Here is a 20628-nt window from a genome sequence, read left to right as displayed (position 1 = left end):
GCCATCACACAATCGTACTGCACACGTACATTGTAGATCCAGTACTGTACTCTGCAACACAGAATCTCATGCTGATCTCCCGGGCCCCAGCTGAACGCAATATACACTCAAGTTTCGACGACCAGCAGCTGACTAGGTTCAGGCGTATGCATACATGTTCAGACATGGATGTAGACAGCAGATACTAGTGTCCCAGCAAGCTGTGGTCAGCAGTATACTCTATGATCATAGTGTCCCGTAATATAAACCACTCCTGCAACTTGGGATGAAGCAAGGCATGTGTGTCTGTCTGGGCATCAGATTATCAGTGGCTGTTGAAATACTATTAAGTTCAGATGAGGCACTAACTGAAGAACAGGAATCAGACTGGAGATTTTGGTATACTTAGGTTCTGATTTTGATTCTTTTCTCATGTTTTTTTTTTCAGATCTGTAAGCTGCAGGGATCAGGAATTCAGGGATGCATATCTAGGACCATTGGCCTGCTGCAGTGCAAACCATGTGGTGAATGGGCTGGCGCCTGCAGAAGAAATGTAGGCACACGGCTATGGTTTTCTTGACTGCTCACCTTTGCTGGCATGCTGGGTCTGTCTATCTGTCCTTTTCTCTTCTCCTGGTTGAAAGGGGAGCCTGCTGCATTAATGCTGTTTGGTCCTGAATCCATGGCAACATTTGGTGTTCAGCAAATTTGTGCAATAAATGCATTACAGCCTTTAGGACTAGATACTTTTCAGTTTTATTGCCCTAGCCTATTAGTACTTTTCTAGGATAGAAAAACAGGTTACCAGGATAGTATTTCAGATGCAATTTTCAACATCTTTATCTGAAGTTTGTTTTCTTTCATGGTGTATTTCTCTCTACTTGATTTCAATTTACACAATGTGTTTACTCTAGCCTTTTATGTTCCTGCAGTTATGGCTGCCGGTTCGTTCTAAGGTTTCTGTCGACCTGAGCAAGTTTCTAATCAGCTACATAAGGCTGAAAATTTAAAGCATCATACTAGAAAGAAGATGAACTTTCTTTAGCTCCCTTTCATGATAGCATTTGACAGGCATAAATCATAATCATTAGAAGTAGAGCTGGAGTAAGTCAGTCTACTGAGCTTTTTACAGTCTCTAGGCTCACCACGTTATAGAGGAAACTAACATCAACATGCAAGAATCATTAGTAGAATCCTGTGCTAACATATACAGTTTTAATACTTGCAATGAAGTACACCTGCCATTAAAGTTTCTTGTACAGACTTTCAGTTATCTAGTTTTGGATTCCTATATACTCTACTTATAGTTTGGCAATATGATTCTTAATATAGCTGACAATACTTTACTGACTGTATAGTTTATATGGATCTGGTAAGAAGTTATCTAGAATTCTGCACAAGACAGGCTGGAAGTTGGCCTGTTGCAATGAGTATTTCTTTTTTGTGACAGTCATTGGATTCTCAGCTGCAGAAGGACATGGTGCATGTGCTCACTTCTTCTTTAATCTTTTGTTTTCTTTGGCTTTTGGCCTGTAACTTAGGCACATTGAAGATGTTTCTATCAATATATGTAAGCTGGAGTTCAATTGAACTTTCCATCTGAGATAATTTCCATAACCAGTCCAGGTTCATTGCAGCTGCAGTGTTCATGTAATGTAAGCATATAAATGATATGGTTTTAATATTATATGCTACTTAAGACTAGAAAAGATCTAGTTCTAGTTGGTGTTGGAGAACTCAAATTTGACTTTGATCCATGGATGGACCTGATCACCTGAATGTCTGCATGCATTCTTGTTTAGAAATCTTAGCCTTGTCCACTTAGACTTGAATTAACATTACTGATGTCAGCTTGCTTTTTTATTGCAGTTTTCTCCAGTGGACAGTGGAAGAACTGAAATAGATGAGGTATGTGTAAATCAACTCTGAGAACTAGTCAGTCTGACCCCAAAGTAACCACATTATTTTCTAATTGAATTCAGATAAGCGTATGCTTGTAGATTTTCTATCTGTAACGCGTACGTATGAGCAAGCAAATCTGATAATATATTGGATTCAGATTTGGATCTCAGGGAGTATCTGACTGGACCCCTTATTACTGGTTACAACTCGCGTTGGTCTAAAATATAAAACAACTTGCTGATGCTAGCCTGCAAAGAGTTGTATTGCACATTGTTGCCTAAATCATTTATATTCTTCCATCAAGTAAACGTAGAAAGTGTCTGTTAGGTAAGTCTTGCTTTAATGTACTCTCAAGATAAAGCACTAACTGAATAATGTGAACTCGAAACAGCTTGACAATTTGGTCCAGAGAAAAAAAATTACTGAATAAAATTAGTTTTCTCCTAAAAGACCTATCAAGATAGCAGCAACAGTTCAGAGTTCAGCTTGATGGTAATAGTATTGGGAGAGTATTGAATCTCTGTAGTTTCAAACCTACCAAATCCCAACTGAAGTACTGAAACGCCTGTAAAGTTCGTCTCATTCTAGACATGACCTTCATTCCCAGTGGCAGCCACCTCATTATGCCTGCTCAATTCTTTAAGACCCTAAATGAACGTAATGTTTTTGATGTCGTATTGGTTACATCATTTTTATCAGAGATTTGCTCCGGTCCAGCAAAAAATATCTCAAGGTACCAAATTATTTCTCACCATTGGATCTAGCTGAGTATGATGTGCATTGTTAGATCCAACGATCAAAAATGATTTGATACCACGAGGTACCAGTACCTCGAGGTACTTTTTGTTGGACCGAAACAAACATCTTTTTATCAAGGTCTTTGATTGAGGTCGGCATGTGCCATTGTATCAAATGTTTTCATGAATATAGTTTTCTAGCAGCTGGATCAACTGAACATACTTGTTTCTTGTTATGAAGTGACCAAATTGTAGTATTTTAAGCTAGGAGAAATAGTTGGGAATATAAGAACTTGCTACCACTTGCCAGCATTACAGAAGGAAACCGAGTAGACTGCAAGCATGCATAGTCCATAGACCATACTAGCCAAAGAAGACATTATCCGCAGACAATTATTCTCAAAACAAGAAACTGAACCACAATCATTTATCAGAAGAAGAAAAAAAAATCAGAGCAGCTGCTGCTGCTGCAAATTTCAGCCTTCAAAGCTTCCAAGTTCCAACATTGTAATATTCAGTCTTCTGCCCACAGCAGCTACTGAGTCTTTCACTCTTTCATCTTCCAAGAAATTCTCTGTTATTTTCTCTCTCACAGTCTCACAGAGAGACAGGTTTTCACTTTCTGGTGACAGGGAACTTCGAGGAGGAGGCCGAAAAGAGAATGCTTCTCCTCCCTTTCTGATGCAATGCAATGGTGATGGATGGCACTCCTGTACACAAGATGACAAGTGCATCATACTGCACCGGCTTTCCAGCCTATCACGGCAGTCAAAGGAAACCTAGTGGCGGTGGTCCCTTCTCTTCTCCCAGAGCTCACGTTAACAGCTAGCTCAGGACATCCACTAGGGTCCTACCTGTCCGATGCTCCCCTCGCTGCCTCCTGCCATTTGACACATTGTGGGAAAGTCCGAACTTTTTCATGCAAATTTTGCATGGAATTCATCCAAAGTTTTTCAGATTGGTTTGAGCTAAGATGAGTCGCTTGGATAACTGATAATAGGTAACTAAGAATTTGATAACCCCAGCTTGGACAATGGTGGCAACTTTTATCAGCACAAGGTGGCAAAATGTGGCTGGCAACCAAACAACCATGCTGTCCCTCAGTTAAGACAGCTGAAATTAATCTGACTTTTGTGAGTGTTTGAGGATACAAACAAATTAATTAACTGCTACAAAATATACCAAGAAATTATTATACAGAAAGTTTTTGTACGAAATATATTGTTTAGCAAATGAAAATCTAGAATCAGAAAAGAACAGGCCCACAATGACACTAACGCTGTCATCCAAATTTGTAATATTCCATTTACGTTAATTAGTCCCTCCAGTTTGATAATTCTTATCATTTTAGATAACAACATATTCTTTTAAATTTATTTTTGACTATGATTTCCTATTAAAATATACATAAAATAAATTAATGCTTACTTTTAGTTTTATAAGTTTGACCACACAATTGTCCAAAACGATAAAAATTATATAACCGGAGTAAGTAATCTTCAGCAAATGCAAGAGGAAAAAAATGGGAAAACAAAAGCTCCATCTTGTTTATTTTACCGTTTGCGTACGTGGTGAAAGGTTCTACGACACACATGGGGGCCATGGCGCAAGAGGGAGCCAATGGCCATGTGGGGTTGGGGTTTGCACATCGCATCGCATTCATTCATACACCCACCTGCGCTGCTGCTCCTGCTCCTGCTCCTGCGTGTTCATGGTGGTTGACGGATTCTTTAAAGACCCAGCCAGCCTCGCCGGCCAATTCTGCAGCCTCGCGACGACGAGCTAGCTAGCTACTGACCTAGCTACCTAGACTACTAGCTAGCTACGAATCCTTCGATCTGCGAACTCGTCGTCGTCGTCGTCGTCTTGGTTTCTTGGCTGGGGGGGAGCTACGTTGGTTTCTGCATTGATGAATGCCGAAGCTATAGCGGTTCTTGATCGTGCAGAGGTTCGATGCCCCGGTCGCCGCCCGGATGGCGTTGCCAACCGCGGTGGTAGCCGGCATTGCCGCCGCCGTCGCCACGCTGCTGCTGGCCGCCGCAGCCGTGGCCGCCGCCTGGTGGTGGCGCCGGGCGCGTCGTAGCCGGACCTCCGACACCGGCTCGTCGGAGACGACTCCTCCTGCGCTAGGTACGTACTAGCAAACCAATCACTCAGAATTAATTAATCACGCGATCACGTTGCATCAAGCTAGCTAGCTATCTGCAGCATTAGTTCTTGGATTAACGTGTGGTGATTTTGGGTGGATCGTCAGTGGAGTGGGGCAGGTGCGGCCGGACCTTGTCGGCGCCGGAGTACCAGGGGGCGAGGCAATTCTCGCTCGAGGAGCTCGCGCACGCCACCAAGAACTTCGGCGAGGCCAACCTCGTCGGCGCCGGCAGCTTCGGGCCGGTGTACAAGGGCCTGCTGCTCGACGGCACGGTCGTCGCCGTCAAGCGCCGCGTCGCCTCGCCGCGGCAGGACTTCGTCGACGAGGTAACACGAGCTCTCGGCTCCGCTCCATCAGTCAGACAGTCAGCAGCATCAAAATACTTGTGCTGACGTCACGCCACCACTGCATTGCGTCATATATATGCTAGTCTCATTGATATTTTTTTTTCAGTTAGTGATCAGTACACTTATGCCGAAAATTTGCTGTCTTGCTTCTCCTTAATTGTTGTCAGCGTCACGTTCCATTTTACCAGTTGCACTGAGCCATTGATCACAGACAAGCCAGTGAATGCTAATGTGATTATATGATAATTGCAAATTTGTAACAGAATGAATTCGATCTTTTTTCCGACAAAAAAAATGAATTCACTCTGAATTTCAGGTCAAGAGGCTATCAGAGATCTGGCACAGAAACGTTGTCACTCTCATCGGCTACTGTCAAGAAGGAGGTCTACAAATGCTAGTGTTCGAGTACCTGCCCAATGGCAGTGTCTGTGGCCATCTGTACGGTAATGACATAACCTGATGATCGATTCTGGTCAAATTTGAAGCTCAATTTGCTTGAAATTTGTCGCAAACAATAATGCTCTTATGCTCTTTAGCAGATACCGGCAAAGAGTCGATGACGAGACTAGAGTTCAAGCAGAGGCTTTCGATAGCAATTGGAGCAGCTAAAGGTGACAAAACCATACTCAGTCATCTCTACTGTTTCTCATGGAATTAAACCAAGATGTGGTTGGCAAGAACAAAGTGTAGAGCACAGTGACTGAAACTCTGAATATTACAGGTCTGAATCATCTGCACAGCCTTGTGCCTCCTTTGATCCACAAGGGCTTCAAGACGAGCAATGTTTTGGTCGATGAGAACTTCATCGCGAAGGTGGCCGACGCCGGAATCGACAGGCTTCTCAGAGGCTTCGACGGCGGCGGCGCTCCGTCGTCTTGTAGCAGCAGCATCTACCAAGACCCAGAGTAAGCCTGAAGAACATCATGGCCAATTTAACTGATCATTTTTGCCTCTGAAATTATCAGAGTAGGAGCTGTAAAACTGTTGCTGCTTTCTGTAATTCACCAATATTTTTATCTTATGATAAATGTGTGTTTTTTCAGGGTACATTCCTTGTCGCAGCTTTCTGAAAGCAGCGACGTGTACAGCTTTGCAGTTTTTCTTTTGGAGCTTATCACCGGCAAAGAAGCAGCAAGCCTGATTTCTTCAGAACAAAGAGAACCTCTGGCTCATTGGGTAACGAATATATTCAGTACAATTTATCCAAACATTAATATTTTCTCTGGCTTTTAATATTTAACACCATCAACTTTTTAGCACATATTTAATCATTTATCTTATCTGAACAGTTTGTATAAAATAAATCAAGCTTAAAGCACCAAAAACAAATCATAACTTGTGTCGAAAAGTCAATGACGTCAAATTAGACCAAAGCGAGCACATATTTGTTGTTTCAAGAAGATTTCATTCAGAAACTGAATTCTGGTCGTGGATTGGCAGTAAATAAACATTGTTCATTTTCTTGTGAAATTTGTCAGATGGAGGCACATTTCAGTTCGAACGAGCTGACGGATCCAAGGCTGGGAGGCAGCTTCACGTCGGAGGGGATGAAGGAGCTGGTCGGCCTGACGTCGCAGTGCCTGAGCACGTCGGCGAGACGGCGGCCGAGGATGCGGCTGATCGCGGCGGAGCTCGACCGGATCCTGGAGAAGGAGATGACCCTCACCACCGTCATGGGCGACGGCACCGCCATTGTCACGCTCGGGAGCCAGCTCTTCACGTCGTGATCGATCGATCGAGGATGAATGCAATTCATGGAGATGAAGCCAACGAGAGGTTCGCATTTGATCTACATGCATGCCTGATATTTGTAGCCATGCATGGCAAGAACATGAACGACGTGTGCAAGTAAAAGTAAACTCTTGTGTTTGGATGTGCAATTTGCTCTGAGCACAAAGATGTGAAGATTAATGTGCGGTTCCTTTCATCAACATACATCCACAAAATGCAATTTCTTACTACCTCCGTTTTATATTACAAGACTTTCTAGCATTGTCTAAATTCATCAATTAATGAATATATTATATATATATATATTCATTAGCATCTATATAAATCTAAACAAGGCTAGAAAGTTTTATATTGTGAAAGGGAGGGAGCAGCATAATATGGAAATACAGGCGTGTTGCGTAACACTTTATTTCTTTCGTCTCCTGAAATTGATGTCTAAATAAACATTACATTGGCTCGAGGTATAAATATACTTATGAGATCTATGACTATACTGTTAGATGCCTGCTGGTACCTTTGACAGGCCAAAATGTTAATGCCCCACAGAGCTAGGAGTAAATGTAACAAAGAAAAAAAAGGGTTTGGTGCATGTTAACCATGTCAGTGGTAAAAATGTAGTACATCAAGTACGCATTATTCCAATACTTCAAATTATGGACTGATGCTTTGCAGAAAAGGGAGCACTAGTTCTCAGTTAACCACATCAAGGACCAGCTTGCGAGACTTGTAGACGGACCACTTCATCCGCCGGTAATATGCAGCTTGCAGAAGTGCGAGGGAGAGTAGAAAGATCCATTTCACTCCCATCTAGTACACAATTACAGTATGAAGAAATTAGATAACTAATAACTAGAAAAGGAAGAATTCTGCAGGCACATTGCAAGAGGGTTACCAGTTTTCTCTCTTCCATCTCAGGCTCCGCCGCCCATGACAAGAATGAGACAACATCTTTTCCCATCTAGAATTTACATGTGAAAACAGTCAATGCTTTAGTGATAAATCCATTACTAAATTCTATAGCCCAGACAACTGCCAAACATGAGTTACCTGGGCTTCTGTGGCAGGAGTGCCATCTTCATACTCAACAGCTCCATCGATAAGCATCTTGGGCATGGCTATGGCACCACCAGGGAAGTAGGGATTGTAATGCAGGCCTTCACGAATCTAAATTTTAAATCAACAACAGAAGGTTAGGATACTGCAGGAACCCAATATGGGAGTGCACTAGCGGAGTAACATTAACTAACATAAGTACTTTGTTAGGCTATCTCAAACAAGAGCGAAGCAAGCATGTTCACTGGAAGTTTTTGCAATCCGGTGAATTAAGAAAAATTCATTATTGGAATATTCAGTGTAACTATTTACAATCTGATAAATCCTTTTAAATTGCCTGTTAAAATCCAGGTTGGTAACTATGCCTAGAAAAAGGTATACTGACCACGGAAAAAAACCATAATGGATAGAGATGTAGCTCAAAATGATGAATACACAAATAGCACTATCAAGGATTCATGGTCCAGTAAATTCAATGCAAGGAATGGATTGAGTGTATAACGATTATATGACATGGTCTGCCCTATGGATCCATTGATATAAACTGTTACAAAACCATAGAGCCCACACCCAATTGTCCCCACTCCCTATGCATCTAACAAATTGGACACTCAGAGAATCACATATGAGAACCACAAGTAGCTATCAACAATAAAAATGACAAAATGATTTGCATGAGGGTTACCGAAACACCAGCAGGTGGATCACGATAACCGGTGAGAAGAGAGAAAACATAGTTTTGGCCATTGTGCCTGGCCTGTAAATATGTACAAACAAGAGTTAGATACATCCTAGAGATGAGATATTCCATCATATGTAACCAGAAACAATTAATGAGTCTCACCTTTGTGATTAGACTGAGATCTGGGGGGTATGCCCCGCCATTTGAATATCGAGCTGCTTGCTCATTTGCATAGGGTTGTGGGAAACGGTCACTCAGTTTACCTGGACGTGTGAACATTTCACCTTCATCATTAGGACCATCCACCACTTCAATCTCAGCAGCCATTGCCTTTGTTTCCTCTTCTGTATAGGCCACGCCAACCAAATCTCGGTATGAAATCAAGGACATTGAGTGACAAGAGGCACACACTTGTTGATAAACTTGATGGCCACGCCTTATTCTGCTCACATGTTTTTCAGAAAAAAAATTAAAGATGTGCAAAATGAGAGTATGAAAAAGTAGCTCAAGAGTATACCACAAAGCACAAGCATATAATGAATAGCATTGATACTACAACATTACTATTATTTTTAAAACAAACAAACACCATAGTTCAGTGATGTTTGTTTTATGTTGTATTTTTTTTTTTGCTGGGTAGGCCAAGGCGGCTTACCAAATATATTAAGAATGGAAGGAAGAAATACAGGGCTTCCTAGCAAGCTCAGCTGAGACCAAATATATATATATTTTTTTGCCGGGTAGGCCAAGGCAGCTTACCAAATATGTTTTATGTTGTATCACATGCACCAAAAATGCTTTTCAAGCTAATCATTATATATCCAATGCAGGCTTGGTTCTTGAAATGGAGTCAAGTAGTCTGTAATCAGAACAAGCTATTTAACAAAAAAAAGAAGACTATTTGATGAACTTACGATGCATGATCATATGAGCTAAGAATGCCAGCATGTGGCCAGGGGTAGTGTGGGGCTTCCAACCCATGTTCTGCTTCATCAGCAGATGCTATTGTAGCAAAACTCAACAGGCCAGAAGCACCAACACCCAGAATAGCCAATGCTCTCAATTCAGTGAAGCCAGAGGCCTCTTCATGATTAATCCAGGATGAAGAAAGCAAAGATGAGCCCTGCAAAAGGAATTGTATGCTTTTTAATAAAAAAATCAAATAACTTAAATAAAGAGTCAGTCCAGTTAAATAATTATAGTTTAATTGCCAGACACACTATTAATAAAAAGATACAACAGAAATGGTGAACACAGATTACTACTGGTTCATAAAATAATAACCTCAAAGTTGCTTACAGTATCAGGTTAACTAAAATCACAGATTTAAATCTATAGCAGGCATTGGAGAAAAAGATAAGTCAGCCAAGGGAAATCTTCATTCAATAATTGCAGCAGTTGTGGACTCCTATTAGAGGAACTGGCGTGGCCCCAAAACAGGAGCCAGCATGACAGCCAAACAGATGGTATAAGAGTTGTAGGAGAAAAGTTTGAGTTATTGTTAAGTTAGAGCCCAACTGTCGCTATCTACCCATTTTGTTTTCTCTCAATGTTTTACTTTTCCAATTTCCCTTGTTCTTCTTCCAAGCGCAGGATAACCACAGGGGTCGTGGCCTGCTGCCCTTATTTGCAATCAGGGCACCAACTTTCTCATGTCCTGGTGAATGGCACATACAGTCTATGCAGCAAAACTAAGCTAAAACACCAGGGTATAAAAAAAACTACCAAGCCGATAGTAGTCCAAATGCAAGCACCAGCTATTTGCAAAATTAATTTGGTGCATACTCATGTAATGGAGTATCAGTACACTTCTCTACACATGAGTAGGATAGAGGATCTGTAATAATAATACAAATACAATGCTAGATAACACATTAAACAGTGAGTTTCTAATAATAAAACAGGTATATAATAATAAAAATAGGCACAGAAGTTCTCAAAATACTTACAGATGGACGAAATGCTCTCTTCAAAAGCTTGCTGATACCCCTCCCAGCAGCCATTTTATAACGCTGTATCAAGTGTCACAAACAGAGGGATCAAAATAATCAGGATTGCTGCAGACCTGCAACTCAATTATATTCAACTTTGCATCAGAAGATGGAATGCTAACTGGAGAAGAGCTACAACGACACAATTCCACAAAAACACTAGGCATGATAGTTGACGATCCCTTAAATCATCACAGATATGCATACTACTATCATGTTACGCCATCGCCTACCACCACAGGGGGGCGAAACGAGGGTGGTGGGGATTAAACCGAGCCCCGAATTCGTCGCATCTAGAAACGAACGAGAGCTTCCCACGAGTGGATTGAACTCCCACTCTACGAAATAAAACCAATCCAGGTCGCCGGCCCTCACGAAGGCGATAAATGGATAGTAGTAGACTACCTTCCAAATCGATTCGAACAGCGCACGATTCAAGGCAGGCGGAAGGAGGTCGTCCCCGCGGCTTCCGCGCCCCCACGAACCTGCTCCGCCGGCCGGCCAGCCGGCTGCCTGCGCGCGCGCGCGAGCCCCGCGGATCGGGAGCGGCGAGAGATTGGAGATGGAGGTGGAGGAAGGAGAGGAGGTGCGGGAGAATCAACCGCGAGAGATAGAAGAGGGAAGATGCGGGGGGTAGTTTGGTAATTCGCCAGTATCTTTTTCCTTTTTATTTGCGTTTTTTTGGGGGCTTTCTGGCGCTTCGAGGGCCGCTTACCAATGCGCGAACGAATGCGTTGACACGTCGGCCCGTGTTCTTGGAAGGCTTTTACTTTGGGTTTTTTTCTTTTTTAATTTGTCATTGGTTTTTTACTCTCTCCATTTTTTAATTGATGTTGTTGATTTTTCGTTGTTAGACCATTCATCTTATTTAAAAAATTATTTAATTATATAATTATTTTACTATGATTTAATTTATTACTAAAATAACTTTAAGTAACTTTAAGTATGATTTATAATATTGTATATTTGGATATAATTTTTGAAAAAGATGAAAGATCAAATATAAATCGAAAAGTAAATTGTGTCAATTAAAAAAGTTGGAGGGAGTATATTGTAGGATGCCATTTGAACGGTAGTTTTGGTGGTAATTTTATAATTATTTAGTGGTTGTTTTGCAGTAATGGTTTAAATCGATAATAAATTTATAATTATCCTTTTTACTTTTAACTAAAGAAGAAAATAATATGGAATTTTGTAGGATCTCTTTTATCAACACAAGATCTGAACGAAAAAGTCTGATAGATAAATGAGAGTTTTCTTTCGTGAAACATATGTTCCAAATACAAACACTTACAACACATGCTCACCCGTACGGACAAATATCCTACCCACATATACTTCATCGTCAATACAGTGTGTACCACTGATTTCAGCTAATTTCACGATTTGTCACTACAATATGCTGTCGATTTTTTGTGGTTATACAATATACCGTCGATTTTTTTAACTTTTACGATTTATTATCGTTGTCTTCGTCAGGACAGTTCATTTTTGTTATAAGGAACATAATACTCCTTGGTTTTAAACTTCTAAAATTTTGAAAAAGAAAATCTGAAATATCAAATTCTAATTTTTTGCCCAAATTTTAGATGATTTACAATCCAATTTACAATATAAAGTTTCAGAATATTTTGACAAATTTTGGAAGTTTTTAACCTAGATGTATTTCGGTCATTGGAATAAAATAAAATGCACTGCTGGAGGCTATCTGGACGACAATAAGCAAAAGTCAACGGTATACTAAACCTATAAACATAAACAAAAGTCGGGTTACATAGTAGATTCTCTCCAAGTTTTAATCTAGAGATGAAACTTTAATTGGTCTGCAAACTAAGCTTATAGCTATTTCTTGTGATGGACTCAGCCAGATTCAAGTCTGCTATTATTTTCTTACTATAAGTGACATGCAGTTAACACATTTAATCTTTGGTCATATAACTCTCTCCACATATTCTAATTTAAATTTTGAAAATGGTATGGCTAAATTTTTCTAGACTGCAAAATGTTTTTTTCTTTTTTATTTGATACAGTTGATTTTTAAATAATTATTTGTCTTATTTATTCTTTTATGAATATGTAAAATTATAAATCATACTCAAAGTACATTTAATGTAAAAAATATCAAATAAAAAAATATAATTAATAATTATTTTATTTTTAAATAAGATATATAATCAAAAGGCTATGAAGTTAAATAAAAGATCGCAGTAGTAAGTACTATCGCTACCGTCACAGTGAATGTCATGCTCTCTCTGGCGTAAAATACAAGTATTTTTTTAATTTAAATCTGATATGAAAATATAATATTTTCAGCACTATTTTTTTCAGCAATCAATTGTTATTTAAATTTTTCTATTTTAGCTTCGTCTATCCTCTCATCCCTATTAATTTCTTATTTATTAGAAAAATATTATAGTCTATTTTTCTTAACCTTAATCTCTTGCCAGCCAACTTTGAAATGCTTATATTTCTTTTGACGGAGCAAGATGCGTGATTCTTGTATGTTCTGTGTCACAATCTTTTTTCGTAATATGCATAATTCTCGTCCTGTGTCACTGAAGAGTGGGCCCCGGATGTCAGCGACGCCCCCAGTGGCACAGCACAACCACCACCTGCCTGCCTCCGTGCGCGTGTCGCCGAGAAGCCGAGGCCACATGGCAGCCTCCGCCGCTTTTGCCCCCGTCTTCTCCGCCCTTCCACCCCAACCGCTTCCCATGCTCTCCACGCTTCTCCGCCGCCTCGACGCCGCCTCGACGCCGCCGCTCCGCGCACTCGCCGCCATGTCGTCGTCCGGCGGCGCGTCCTCCTTCTCCTCCTCGTCGTCGGGGCACGGAGGGCGGGCGCCGAACCGCCTCGCCGCCGAGCACAGCCCCTACCTGCTGCAGCACGCGCACAACCCGGTGAGTGAGGGCGATACCTCCTCCGCCGACTCTCGCCGGGGGCGGCTTCCGTTTATACGCCGCCATCTTCGCCTCCTTCCTCTCTCTCTCTCTCTCTCTCTCTCTCTCTGCGGGATTCTGTCGAGCGCCTTACGCGCGAGTTTACGGGATGGGATTGATGATCGGCAGCTCCACTACTCGGGGATGCATCTCGTAATTGTAGAGCACCACTGAGCACTTGGCTGTGAGCTTGAGATTGAATCGATTTTTTTTGGGGAAAAAATGTTATCTAATTCTGTGACGGCTAAGTTATAGCGAACCGAGAGAACAGTTTGGATGTTAAATTTTTAATTGGCTAGACTAGAAGAAATTATATTAGTGACATACTTTGTTTACTTAATGCAGGTCGATTGGTATCCCTGGGGAGAAGAGGCTTTCGAGAAAGCTCGCAGAAAAGACGTTCCCATCTTTCTATCAAGTATTGAAACAGTGTTATTCTCCCTAATATAGTAGTGCAATGGTGTTCGTAAATTATGGTAAATAGCATTGTAATTGAGACTATTTTCAAGTGAAAATAAGCTAAAAATGCATTCCAATTCACCAGTTCCATATTAGCCACACAAATATATTGCGACATTCATAGCACGTTTATTTCCTCCCTTTCTGTATTCTAACCGTGTATTTTGCTTTGGGGCAAATGTTCATGTGCCTGTGAAGTTGGCTACAGCACATGCCATTGGTGAGTTGCCTTTAACATCCCTGTTGCTTTCATTAATATAATGTGTATCATACCATGTGCAATCTGCGACTCCTCTACATCTTACAGTTACACTTCATGACTGACGTCAGTTTCACCAGTTATTGTTGTTTCTGTTGAATTTCAAAGGTGTCATGTAATGGAGGTGGAGTCTTTTGAGAATGATGAAATCGCAAAGATCCTAAATGATGGGTTTGTTAGCATCAAGGTATTATTATTCTGATATTGAAGTGTTACGTTAGCACTTTTGTGTTTATATCATTACATGCCTTCACTGCATGAAAGTATATGAAAAATGCAATATAATGGTGCTTCAAAAAGAATGAATGTAACTGTACTGCTTTCCTTCTGATTATTAGTTTTGACAGGTGGATCGTGAAGAACGACCGGATGTGGACAAGGTAATCTTCCTAAGTGTCCCCGAGATGAGTTGTTTCCTTTTTATTTTGTATCTTCATTCTTCAGACTAAAAATGCCTCTTGGGTTTCCATAAGTGTTATATTTGGTTCTTTATTAATGAGAATATCATCTTTTAGGTGTATATGACATATGTGTCAGCACTGTATGGCGGTGGTGGTTGGCCTTTGAGTGTATTTTTGTCCCCTAATTTGAAACCGTTGATGGGTGGTACATACTTTCCTCCCGATGATAAGTATGGAAGACCAGGGTTCAAGACTATTTTAAGGTATCAGCTGAAGTTCACTAATTATGGACTTGGTTACTGGAAGTGATTAACTTCTTTGTAATATGACATGCCTGCACTGCACACACCTTCTTTAGGAAGGTTAAGGAGGCCTGGGAAACTAAACGCGATGCGCTTGAGAAGACAGGAAATGTGGTCATCGAACAACTGAGAGATGCATTATCTGCTAAGGCTAGCTCTCAAGATATGCCAAATGATCTGGCTGTTGTTTCTGTGGATAAATGTGTTGAAAAGGTTCGAAAAGTATTCCATATATATATATTCATATTCACGCTATCATAATGACAAAGTCTGGCATGGTCTACTTGAAACTGACTGACCAAATTTATTTCTTTAATGGTATTACAATATTGCAGTAGCTAATTTTTTTTTTCAGGATGATGAATCCTAGTCCAGTAGCCCCTAATTTGTGTCACAGTCTAAACTCATAAGCACCAGAAGATTGGTTAGATCGAATCAGTACCGTAGGTTCATATGTGGTTAAGCTAGATGAACTTTTCATAAGTGCTGTCATAACATGTCAAACCTCTATGAAAGGGCCTGATGAAGATGAGGTTCAAAGATAGGCACCCCCATCTTTTCGCTTTTGCTTATGCTTATAAACCAAAATTTGAATTTTTAACCTTAAATTTGGAGTTGATTTTGAGTTTTTTTTCACCGAAGTTTATTTTCCAGCCTTGGCTTTTAGATCGTTAAGAATACGTATATAAAAGTTTTATTCATAAATTATTTATCGTTTGCAAATACAAGGTCTTAAATTGCAGGTGTTTACGTTTGACCATGTGAAGGTATACAGTTATATGGCTATTCTTGTGATGTAGTTGATTAATCTATCAACATGGTTTGTTTTGTCCTGCATTGATACACTTCACAATTAGAATCAAATATCAGCATAATAGCATAGAAGGATTGATTATGTTCTGGTCAACTAGTATCTGTGAGCAACCAACTGTATGCTCTATTCCAAAGTAAAAGCATTTCTAGGATTCAAAATTTATTCCACAATATAAACATTTCTACCACTATTCACAATATTACCTTTTCATTAATCACTTCATGAAATGCTTATATTTTGGAACAAAGGGAGTACATGTTGGAGTTGTGAAAAACACCGCCTATAGCACAAAACCTTGAGCTTGAAAACCTTGGGTGGCACAACTTACTTTTCATTATTTTCTTACTAGCATCATTACTCGTCAGATATATGCGTGCTTACAGATTCTCACCCCATATCTATGCAGTTAGCAGGCAGTTTTGATCCAAAATTCGGTGGATATGGCTCTGCTCCAAAGTTTCCAAGGCCTGTTGAAAATTGTGTAATGTTATATAAATTTCGGAAGCATTTGGAATCTCAACAGGTGAGTGAATCCCAAAACATAATGAAGATGGTAACTCATACATTGGAATGCATGGCAAGGGGTGGAGTTCATGACCACGTTGGAGGTGGCTTTCATAGATATAGTGTGGATGAGTGCTGGCATGGTAAGTTCGCTTGGAGCTCAAGGCTAAATTTTCTGTCGTACAACTTTCTGGAATTCTCCTCACATATCCCCTCTTTGTATTTAGTCCCACATTTTGAGAAGATGTTGTACGACCAAGGACAGATAGCTAATGTATATCTAGATACATTTCTGATCACGGGAAATGAGTATTATTCTTCTGTTGTACGTGATATACTTGATTACTTGAGGAGAGACATGATCGGAGAAGAAGGTGAAATTTACTCAGCAGAAGATGCTGATAGTGCAGAATATGATGGTGCCCCAAGAAAAAGGGAGGGGGCTTTCTATGTGTGGACTAGTGAGGAGGTACATCCATTATTCATGTACTGTTCTTATTACTAGTGCATGTGAACATTTTGTTGCATAAATACCTAAGCCAGTCCTTAGAAAGTTGGCTTAATGTTTTAAACCTCTTATTCTAACTTGTGAGGCCTAACCCTATGATCAGTTGATTTGGGTTTTACTGCCATCGCATCCTGCTAGTATAGTATTAAACTTTTCAGTCTCAATTCCTCTTCATATATAGTACACTATAGCACTAAGATTTCTTTTGTTCCGTAACATGATAGTTGAGGGAAACAGAATTTGTGAATACTAAGTTTTATACAATGCCCCCTAAAAAGCAAGCTGTACTCATACAATTAGCATATGCTTGGTAGTAGTTATATTAATAATGTCATTGAAATAGTTAGACACTTCCATTATATTGTCTGACAACTAGAGATATGCATCATTTCATTAAATAGATAAATTATGTTATTTCTCACTCAGATCGAAGACACACTCGGGGATAATGCTGAGCTATTCAAGAATCATTATTATGTCAAATCATCTGGCAATTGTGACCTCTCGGGGATGAGTGATCCTCACAATGAGTTCAAGGGGAAAAATGTGCTAATAGAAAGAAAACAAGCTTCTTTGATGGCATCGAAGTGTGGCAAGTCTGTTGATGAATATGCTCATATCCTGGGGGATTGTCGGCATAAGTTGTTTGATGTCCGGTCAAAAAGGCCAAGGCCGCATTTGGATGATAAGGTTCTTGCTTAAATGTCTGGCACATCCAATGCTTATTGTCGCATAGTGTACTAATTACAGTCTATTTTAGGTTATTGTCTCATGGAATGGACTAGCTATATCTGCTTTTGCAAGAGCTTCCCGAATTCTGAAATCAGAACCAACTGGAACCAGATTCTGTTTCCCAGTAACTGGGTGCAATGTAAGTTTCTGCTACACCCTCTAGATATTGCATCTTGTTGTAGACAACATTGATCTAGTTATGTCTTATGCACTTGATTGATTATCTTTTTTGTGGTATATATGTTCACTTTGTTTTTGTGGTCTTTTCCATGAATTTATGTGGCAGTTTCCTTGGTCAAAAAAGCTCTTGCAAGTGCATGCCCATACATAGGCCGTGTTCGGCCAGCATGGATAAGATAACTTACTTTCTTCGTTTTCCGCGCGCACGCTTTCTGAACTATTACACGGTGTATTTTTTACAAAAAATTTCTATAGGAAAGTTGTTTTAAAAAAATCAAATTAATCTATTTTGTATTTTTTAATAATTAATAATTAATTAATCATGTACTAATCTATTTCCATGCCAAGTAAATTAACTTACCTACTCCTTACCCCGAACGCGGCCATAGTCTGTTTAATAATGTGAAATGGAAATGGTGCCTATGATGTTGTTCCTTGGGTATCTTTGAAAGTACTGTAATGTTGTATTTGAACATTCTTTGCTGCATATGCTGATCTTCGCTGTCTCATTAGGTGTGATAGATCCTTTTCCTCACCTGGTCTGCGTCATCATATTTATCCACTGCAAAGTCATCTGAAATTATTGCTTGATCACTTATGTATATGGATATTTTTGCAGCCAGAGGAATATCTTGGAGTTGCAGAAAAGGCAGCACGTTTTATAAAGGAAAAATTATATGATGCAAGCTCAAATAGGCTGAATCACAGTTATCGAAATGGGCCAGCAAAAGCACCTGGTTTTTTGGATGATTATGCTTTCCTAATCAGTGGGTTGCTGGATCTCTATGAGTATGGTGGTAAGATAGAGTGGCTTATGTGGGCTGCACAGCTTCAAATCATTCAGGCAAGGGATTACACTTCCGTTTTGTATATTGCATCCTTTACTATGCTCTTCACCATAACTGTTGGCATATGCAGGATGAATTGTTCTTAGATAAACAAGGTGGTGGCTATTTCAATACTCCTGGAGAAGACCCTTCTGTTCTTCTGCGTGTTAAAGAAGATTATGATGGTGCAGAGCCTTCTGGTAACTCAGTAGCTGCTATAAACTTGATCAGATTGTCCAGTATATTTGATGCTGCAAAATCTGATGGTTATAGACATAATGTTGAGCATCTCCTGGTATGGTTATTTTATGTTTCTCTATCCATCTGTAGTGTGCTTTAATTTATTATCATAATGGTTTTTTACTTCGTGTTAATATAAAAAACGTGCCTTTTGCTTTCCGAAGCATGATGATCTTTCATAGAAAGTAATGGTAGTGCTTATGTGGTATTGTCAACGGGGTGGATTGTTTGGCTTTTCATGGAAAAAACCAAAAGACATATTTGCAAATGAAAAATAATTTATGAATATAACTTTTATGTACGGATTTTTATCGATCTAAAAGCCAAGGCTAAAAAATAAACTACGATGAAAAAATCCCAAAATTAACTCTAAATTTAAGGTTGAAATTTTAAATTTTGGCTTATAAACATAAGCAGAAGCGAAAAGATGAGGGTAGGCGCAAATGTGTGGTAGGTTTGGGAATTTTCACCAGATGGTGTTGTTTCATGTAAACACATTTAACCCTATTATCAAGATTGATTTAAGAGTGGAGTGCACCCGCGGTCTCTAAACTTATGTGCATGTGTCATCTAGGTCTCTAAACTCTCAAAATATATTTTTGGGTCCTCGAACTTGTCCGAGGGTGTCATATAGGTCTAAACCGGCTCCGACCCACTCTATCTGCTGACGTGGCATGTCACGGTGGCGTCTACAAGAAGGCAGAGAAAAGAATAAGGATGAGAGAGATATTGACATGTGGGATCCACATGGCCCCACCAACACGTAGGCGCCACCGTGGCATGCCACGTCGGCGGATGGAGTGGGTCGGAGCCGGTTTGAACCTATATGACACCTTCGGACAAGTTTGGGGACCCAAAAATATATTTTGAGAGTTCAGGGACCTAGATGACACATGCACACAAGTTTAGAGACCGCTAGTGCACTTCACTCTTAATTTAAGTATAAACAATATAGTTCCAACGTGAGGCTCTAGGTTAGCCTCTGATGTCAATTGGCGAACACTAACTAATGTATCATCATTACTGATGATGAGCGACGGTTGAGGCTTCGGCACATACAGTAGTGATTATTCCAGCTAAGCTTTTGAGAACAAGAGGTTTACTCATGCCTATTATGCATTTTTGTTTTGCAGGCCGTCTTCCAGAAGAGGCTGAGGGAACTTGGTATAGCATTGCCGTTGATGTGTTGTGCTGCAGACATGTTATCTGTCCCCTCCAGGAAGCAGGTGGTGCTGGTGGGTAAAAAAGAATCGGCTGAATTTCAACAAATGGTTGCAGCCGCGTTTTCGACATATGATCCAAATAGAACTGTGAGTGACGAACTAGTCTCAGTCTGTTATTCTGATCATATCTTACGTTGGACGTGGCACCACCTCTGGACCTGTACCGTTTTCGCTGACCTGACCACCTTGTTTGTTGATCCAGGTGATCCAAATAGACACCAGGGACACGGAGGAAATGGGATTCTGGGAGAGCAACAACGCGAATTTCGCGCAAATGGCACGGAGCAGCCCGCCGGGGAAGCCAGCGGTGGCGCACGTCTGCCAGGACTTCAAGTGCAGTCCTCCGGTGAGCTCTCCAGATGCGCTCCGCGAGCTGCTCAACAAGACGGTGGCAGCTGCCACTTCGTCCGCTGCTGCCTGAGCGAGGCGCCGGCACGGAGCTCCTCTGAAGAAGCGATATTACGAGTAAATAAATATATCTGCAGAGCTTTTTAGCTTTTGAGTTCCTGAAGCTCTTAGAACCACTACGTGTGTATATAGATGTTCTCAATAAAAGCACTTCTTGTTTTTCATTTTCTTCTTGAGTTATAGCCCATTAGGAGTGTATGAATTTCACGCAAACTTCACATGAGTTACGCAGAAATCAATTCAACTCCCGCATTTATAAAG

General features: G+C 40.3%; 3 protein-coding genes and 1 long non-coding RNA gene across 8 annotated transcripts; 3 read left to right on the top strand and 1 right to left on the bottom strand.

Annotated features, from left to right (window-relative positions):
- The first annotated feature begins 295 nt into the window (after nucleotides 1-295).
- LOC107304684 lies at nucleotides 296-3884 on the top strand. 2 transcript variants are annotated; one of them, XR_001550757.1, is made up of 3 exons: nucleotides 296-584; nucleotides 1849-1887; nucleotides 3230-3884. It is a non-coding gene; the product is annotated as an uncharacterized LOC107304684 (long non-coding RNA). The 2 variants fall into 2 exon arrangements; XR_001550758.1 differs by having other exon boundaries at nucleotides 296-1634.
- Nucleotides 3885-4591: 707 nt separating this feature from the next.
- On the top strand, nucleotides 4592-7066 carry LOC102721884 (receptor-like protein kinase ANXUR2). Its single transcript, XM_006645232.3, has 7 exons — nucleotides 4592-4748; nucleotides 4873-5093; nucleotides 5431-5557; nucleotides 5654-5725; nucleotides 5836-6019; nucleotides 6158-6290; nucleotides 6593-7066. The coding sequence occupies exons 1-7, from the start codon at nucleotides 4592-4594 to the stop codon at nucleotides 6839-6841; spliced, it is 1143 nt and encodes a 380-aa protein (XP_006645295.1). The 3' UTR covers nucleotides 6842-7066.
- Nucleotides 7067-7243: 177 nt separating this feature from the next.
- On the bottom strand, nucleotides 7244-11174 carry LOC102721601 (cytochrome c1-2, heme protein, mitochondrial). 2 transcript variants are annotated; one of them, XM_006645231.3, is made up of 8 exons: nucleotides 10977-11174; nucleotides 10530-10645; nucleotides 9495-9703; nucleotides 8743-9022; nucleotides 8584-8655; nucleotides 7893-8009; nucleotides 7738-7803; nucleotides 7244-7652 (listed from the first exon to the last, which is right to left on the bottom strand). In XM_006645231.3, the coding sequence occupies exons 2-8, from the start codon at nucleotides 10581-10583 to the stop codon at nucleotides 7536-7538; spliced, it is 915 nt and encodes a 304-aa protein (XP_006645294.1). In that variant the 5' UTR covers nucleotides 10584-10645; nucleotides 10977-11174; the 3' UTR covers nucleotides 7244-7535. The 2 variants fall into 2 exon arrangements, with proteins under 2 accessions (XP_006645294.1, XP_015698132.1); XM_015842646.2 differs by having other exon boundaries at nucleotides 10530-10592.
- Nucleotides 11175-13216: 2042 nt separating this feature from the next.
- On the top strand, nucleotides 13217-20627 carry LOC102720929 (spermatogenesis-associated protein 20). 3 transcript variants are annotated; one of them, XM_006645230.3, is made up of 15 exons: nucleotides 13217-13471; nucleotides 13856-13928; nucleotides 14168-14189; nucleotides 14337-14415; nucleotides 14576-14608; nucleotides 14744-14892; nucleotides 14988-15144; nucleotides 16152-16392; nucleotides 16477-16718; nucleotides 17184-17447; nucleotides 17518-17628; nucleotides 18289-18513; nucleotides 18588-18791; nucleotides 19870-20046; nucleotides 20162-20627. In XM_006645230.3, exons 1-15 carry the CDS (start codon nucleotides 13226-13228, stop codon nucleotides 20378-20380), a joined length of 2442 nt encoding a protein of 813 aa, XP_006645293.2. In that variant the 5' UTR covers nucleotides 13217-13225; the 3' UTR covers nucleotides 20381-20627. The 3 variants fall into 3 exon arrangements, with proteins under 3 accessions (XP_006645293.2, XP_006645291.1, XP_040375767.1); XM_006645228.3 differs by lacking the exon at nucleotides 13217-13471 and having other exon boundaries at nucleotides 13891-13986; XM_040519833.1 differs by lacking the exons at nucleotides 13217-13471; nucleotides 13856-13928; nucleotides 14168-14189 and having other exon boundaries at nucleotides 14386-14415; nucleotides 14567-14608.
- The last annotated feature ends 1 nt before the right edge of the window (nucleotide 20628 follows it).

The sequence above is a fragment of the Oryza brachyantha genome, chromosome 1 (genome assembly GCF_000231095.2).
Source record: "Oryza brachyantha chromosome 1, ObraRS2, whole genome shotgun sequence".
Classification (NCBI taxonomy): Eukaryota; Viridiplantae; Streptophyta; class Magnoliopsida; order Poales; family Poaceae; genus Oryza; species Oryza brachyantha.
The sequence above is the reverse complement of the archived record's forward strand: the minus strand, read 5'-3'. Positions and strand labels throughout refer to the sequence as shown.

Bases quoted from the DNA above. Each gene is read 5' to 3' on its own strand.
- LOC102721601 (XM_006645231.3), bottom strand. From the start codon at position 10,583: ATGGCTGCTGGGAGGGGTATCAGCAAGCTTTTGAAGAGAGCATTTCGT. The intron at 9,023-9,494 runs GTAAGTTCATCA...ACATGTGAGCAG, and splicing joins AGCTCATATGATCATGCATC to AATAAGGCGTGGCCATCAAG. The intron at 8,656-8,742 runs GTGAGACTCATT...ACATATTTACAG, and splicing joins ATCTCAGTCTAATCACAAAG to GCCAGGCACAATGGCCAAAA.
- LOC102720929 (XM_006645230.3), top strand. From the start codon at position 13,226: ATGGCAGCCTCCGCCGCTTTTGCCCCCGTCTTCTCCGCCCTTCCACCC. The intron at 14,609-14,743 runs GTAATCTTCCTA...ATCATCTTTTAG, and splicing joins AACGACCGGATGTGGACAAG to GTGTATATGACATATGTGTC. The intron at 14,893-14,987 runs GTATCAGCTGAA...CACCTTCTTTAG, and splicing joins GGGTTCAAGACTATTTTAAG to GAAGGTTAAGGAGGCCTGGG.
- LOC102721884 (XM_006645232.3), top strand. From the start codon at position 4,592: ATGGCGTTGCCAACCGCGGTGGTAGCCGGCATTGCCGCCGCCGTCGCC. The intron at 5,558-5,653 runs GTAATGACATAA...GCTCTTTAGCAG, and splicing joins TGTCTGTGGCCATCTGTACG to ATACCGGCAAAGAGTCGATG. The intron at 6,020-6,157 runs GTAAGCCTGAAG...GTGTTTTTTCAG, and splicing joins AGCATCTACCAAGACCCAGA to GGTACATTCCTTGTCGCAGC.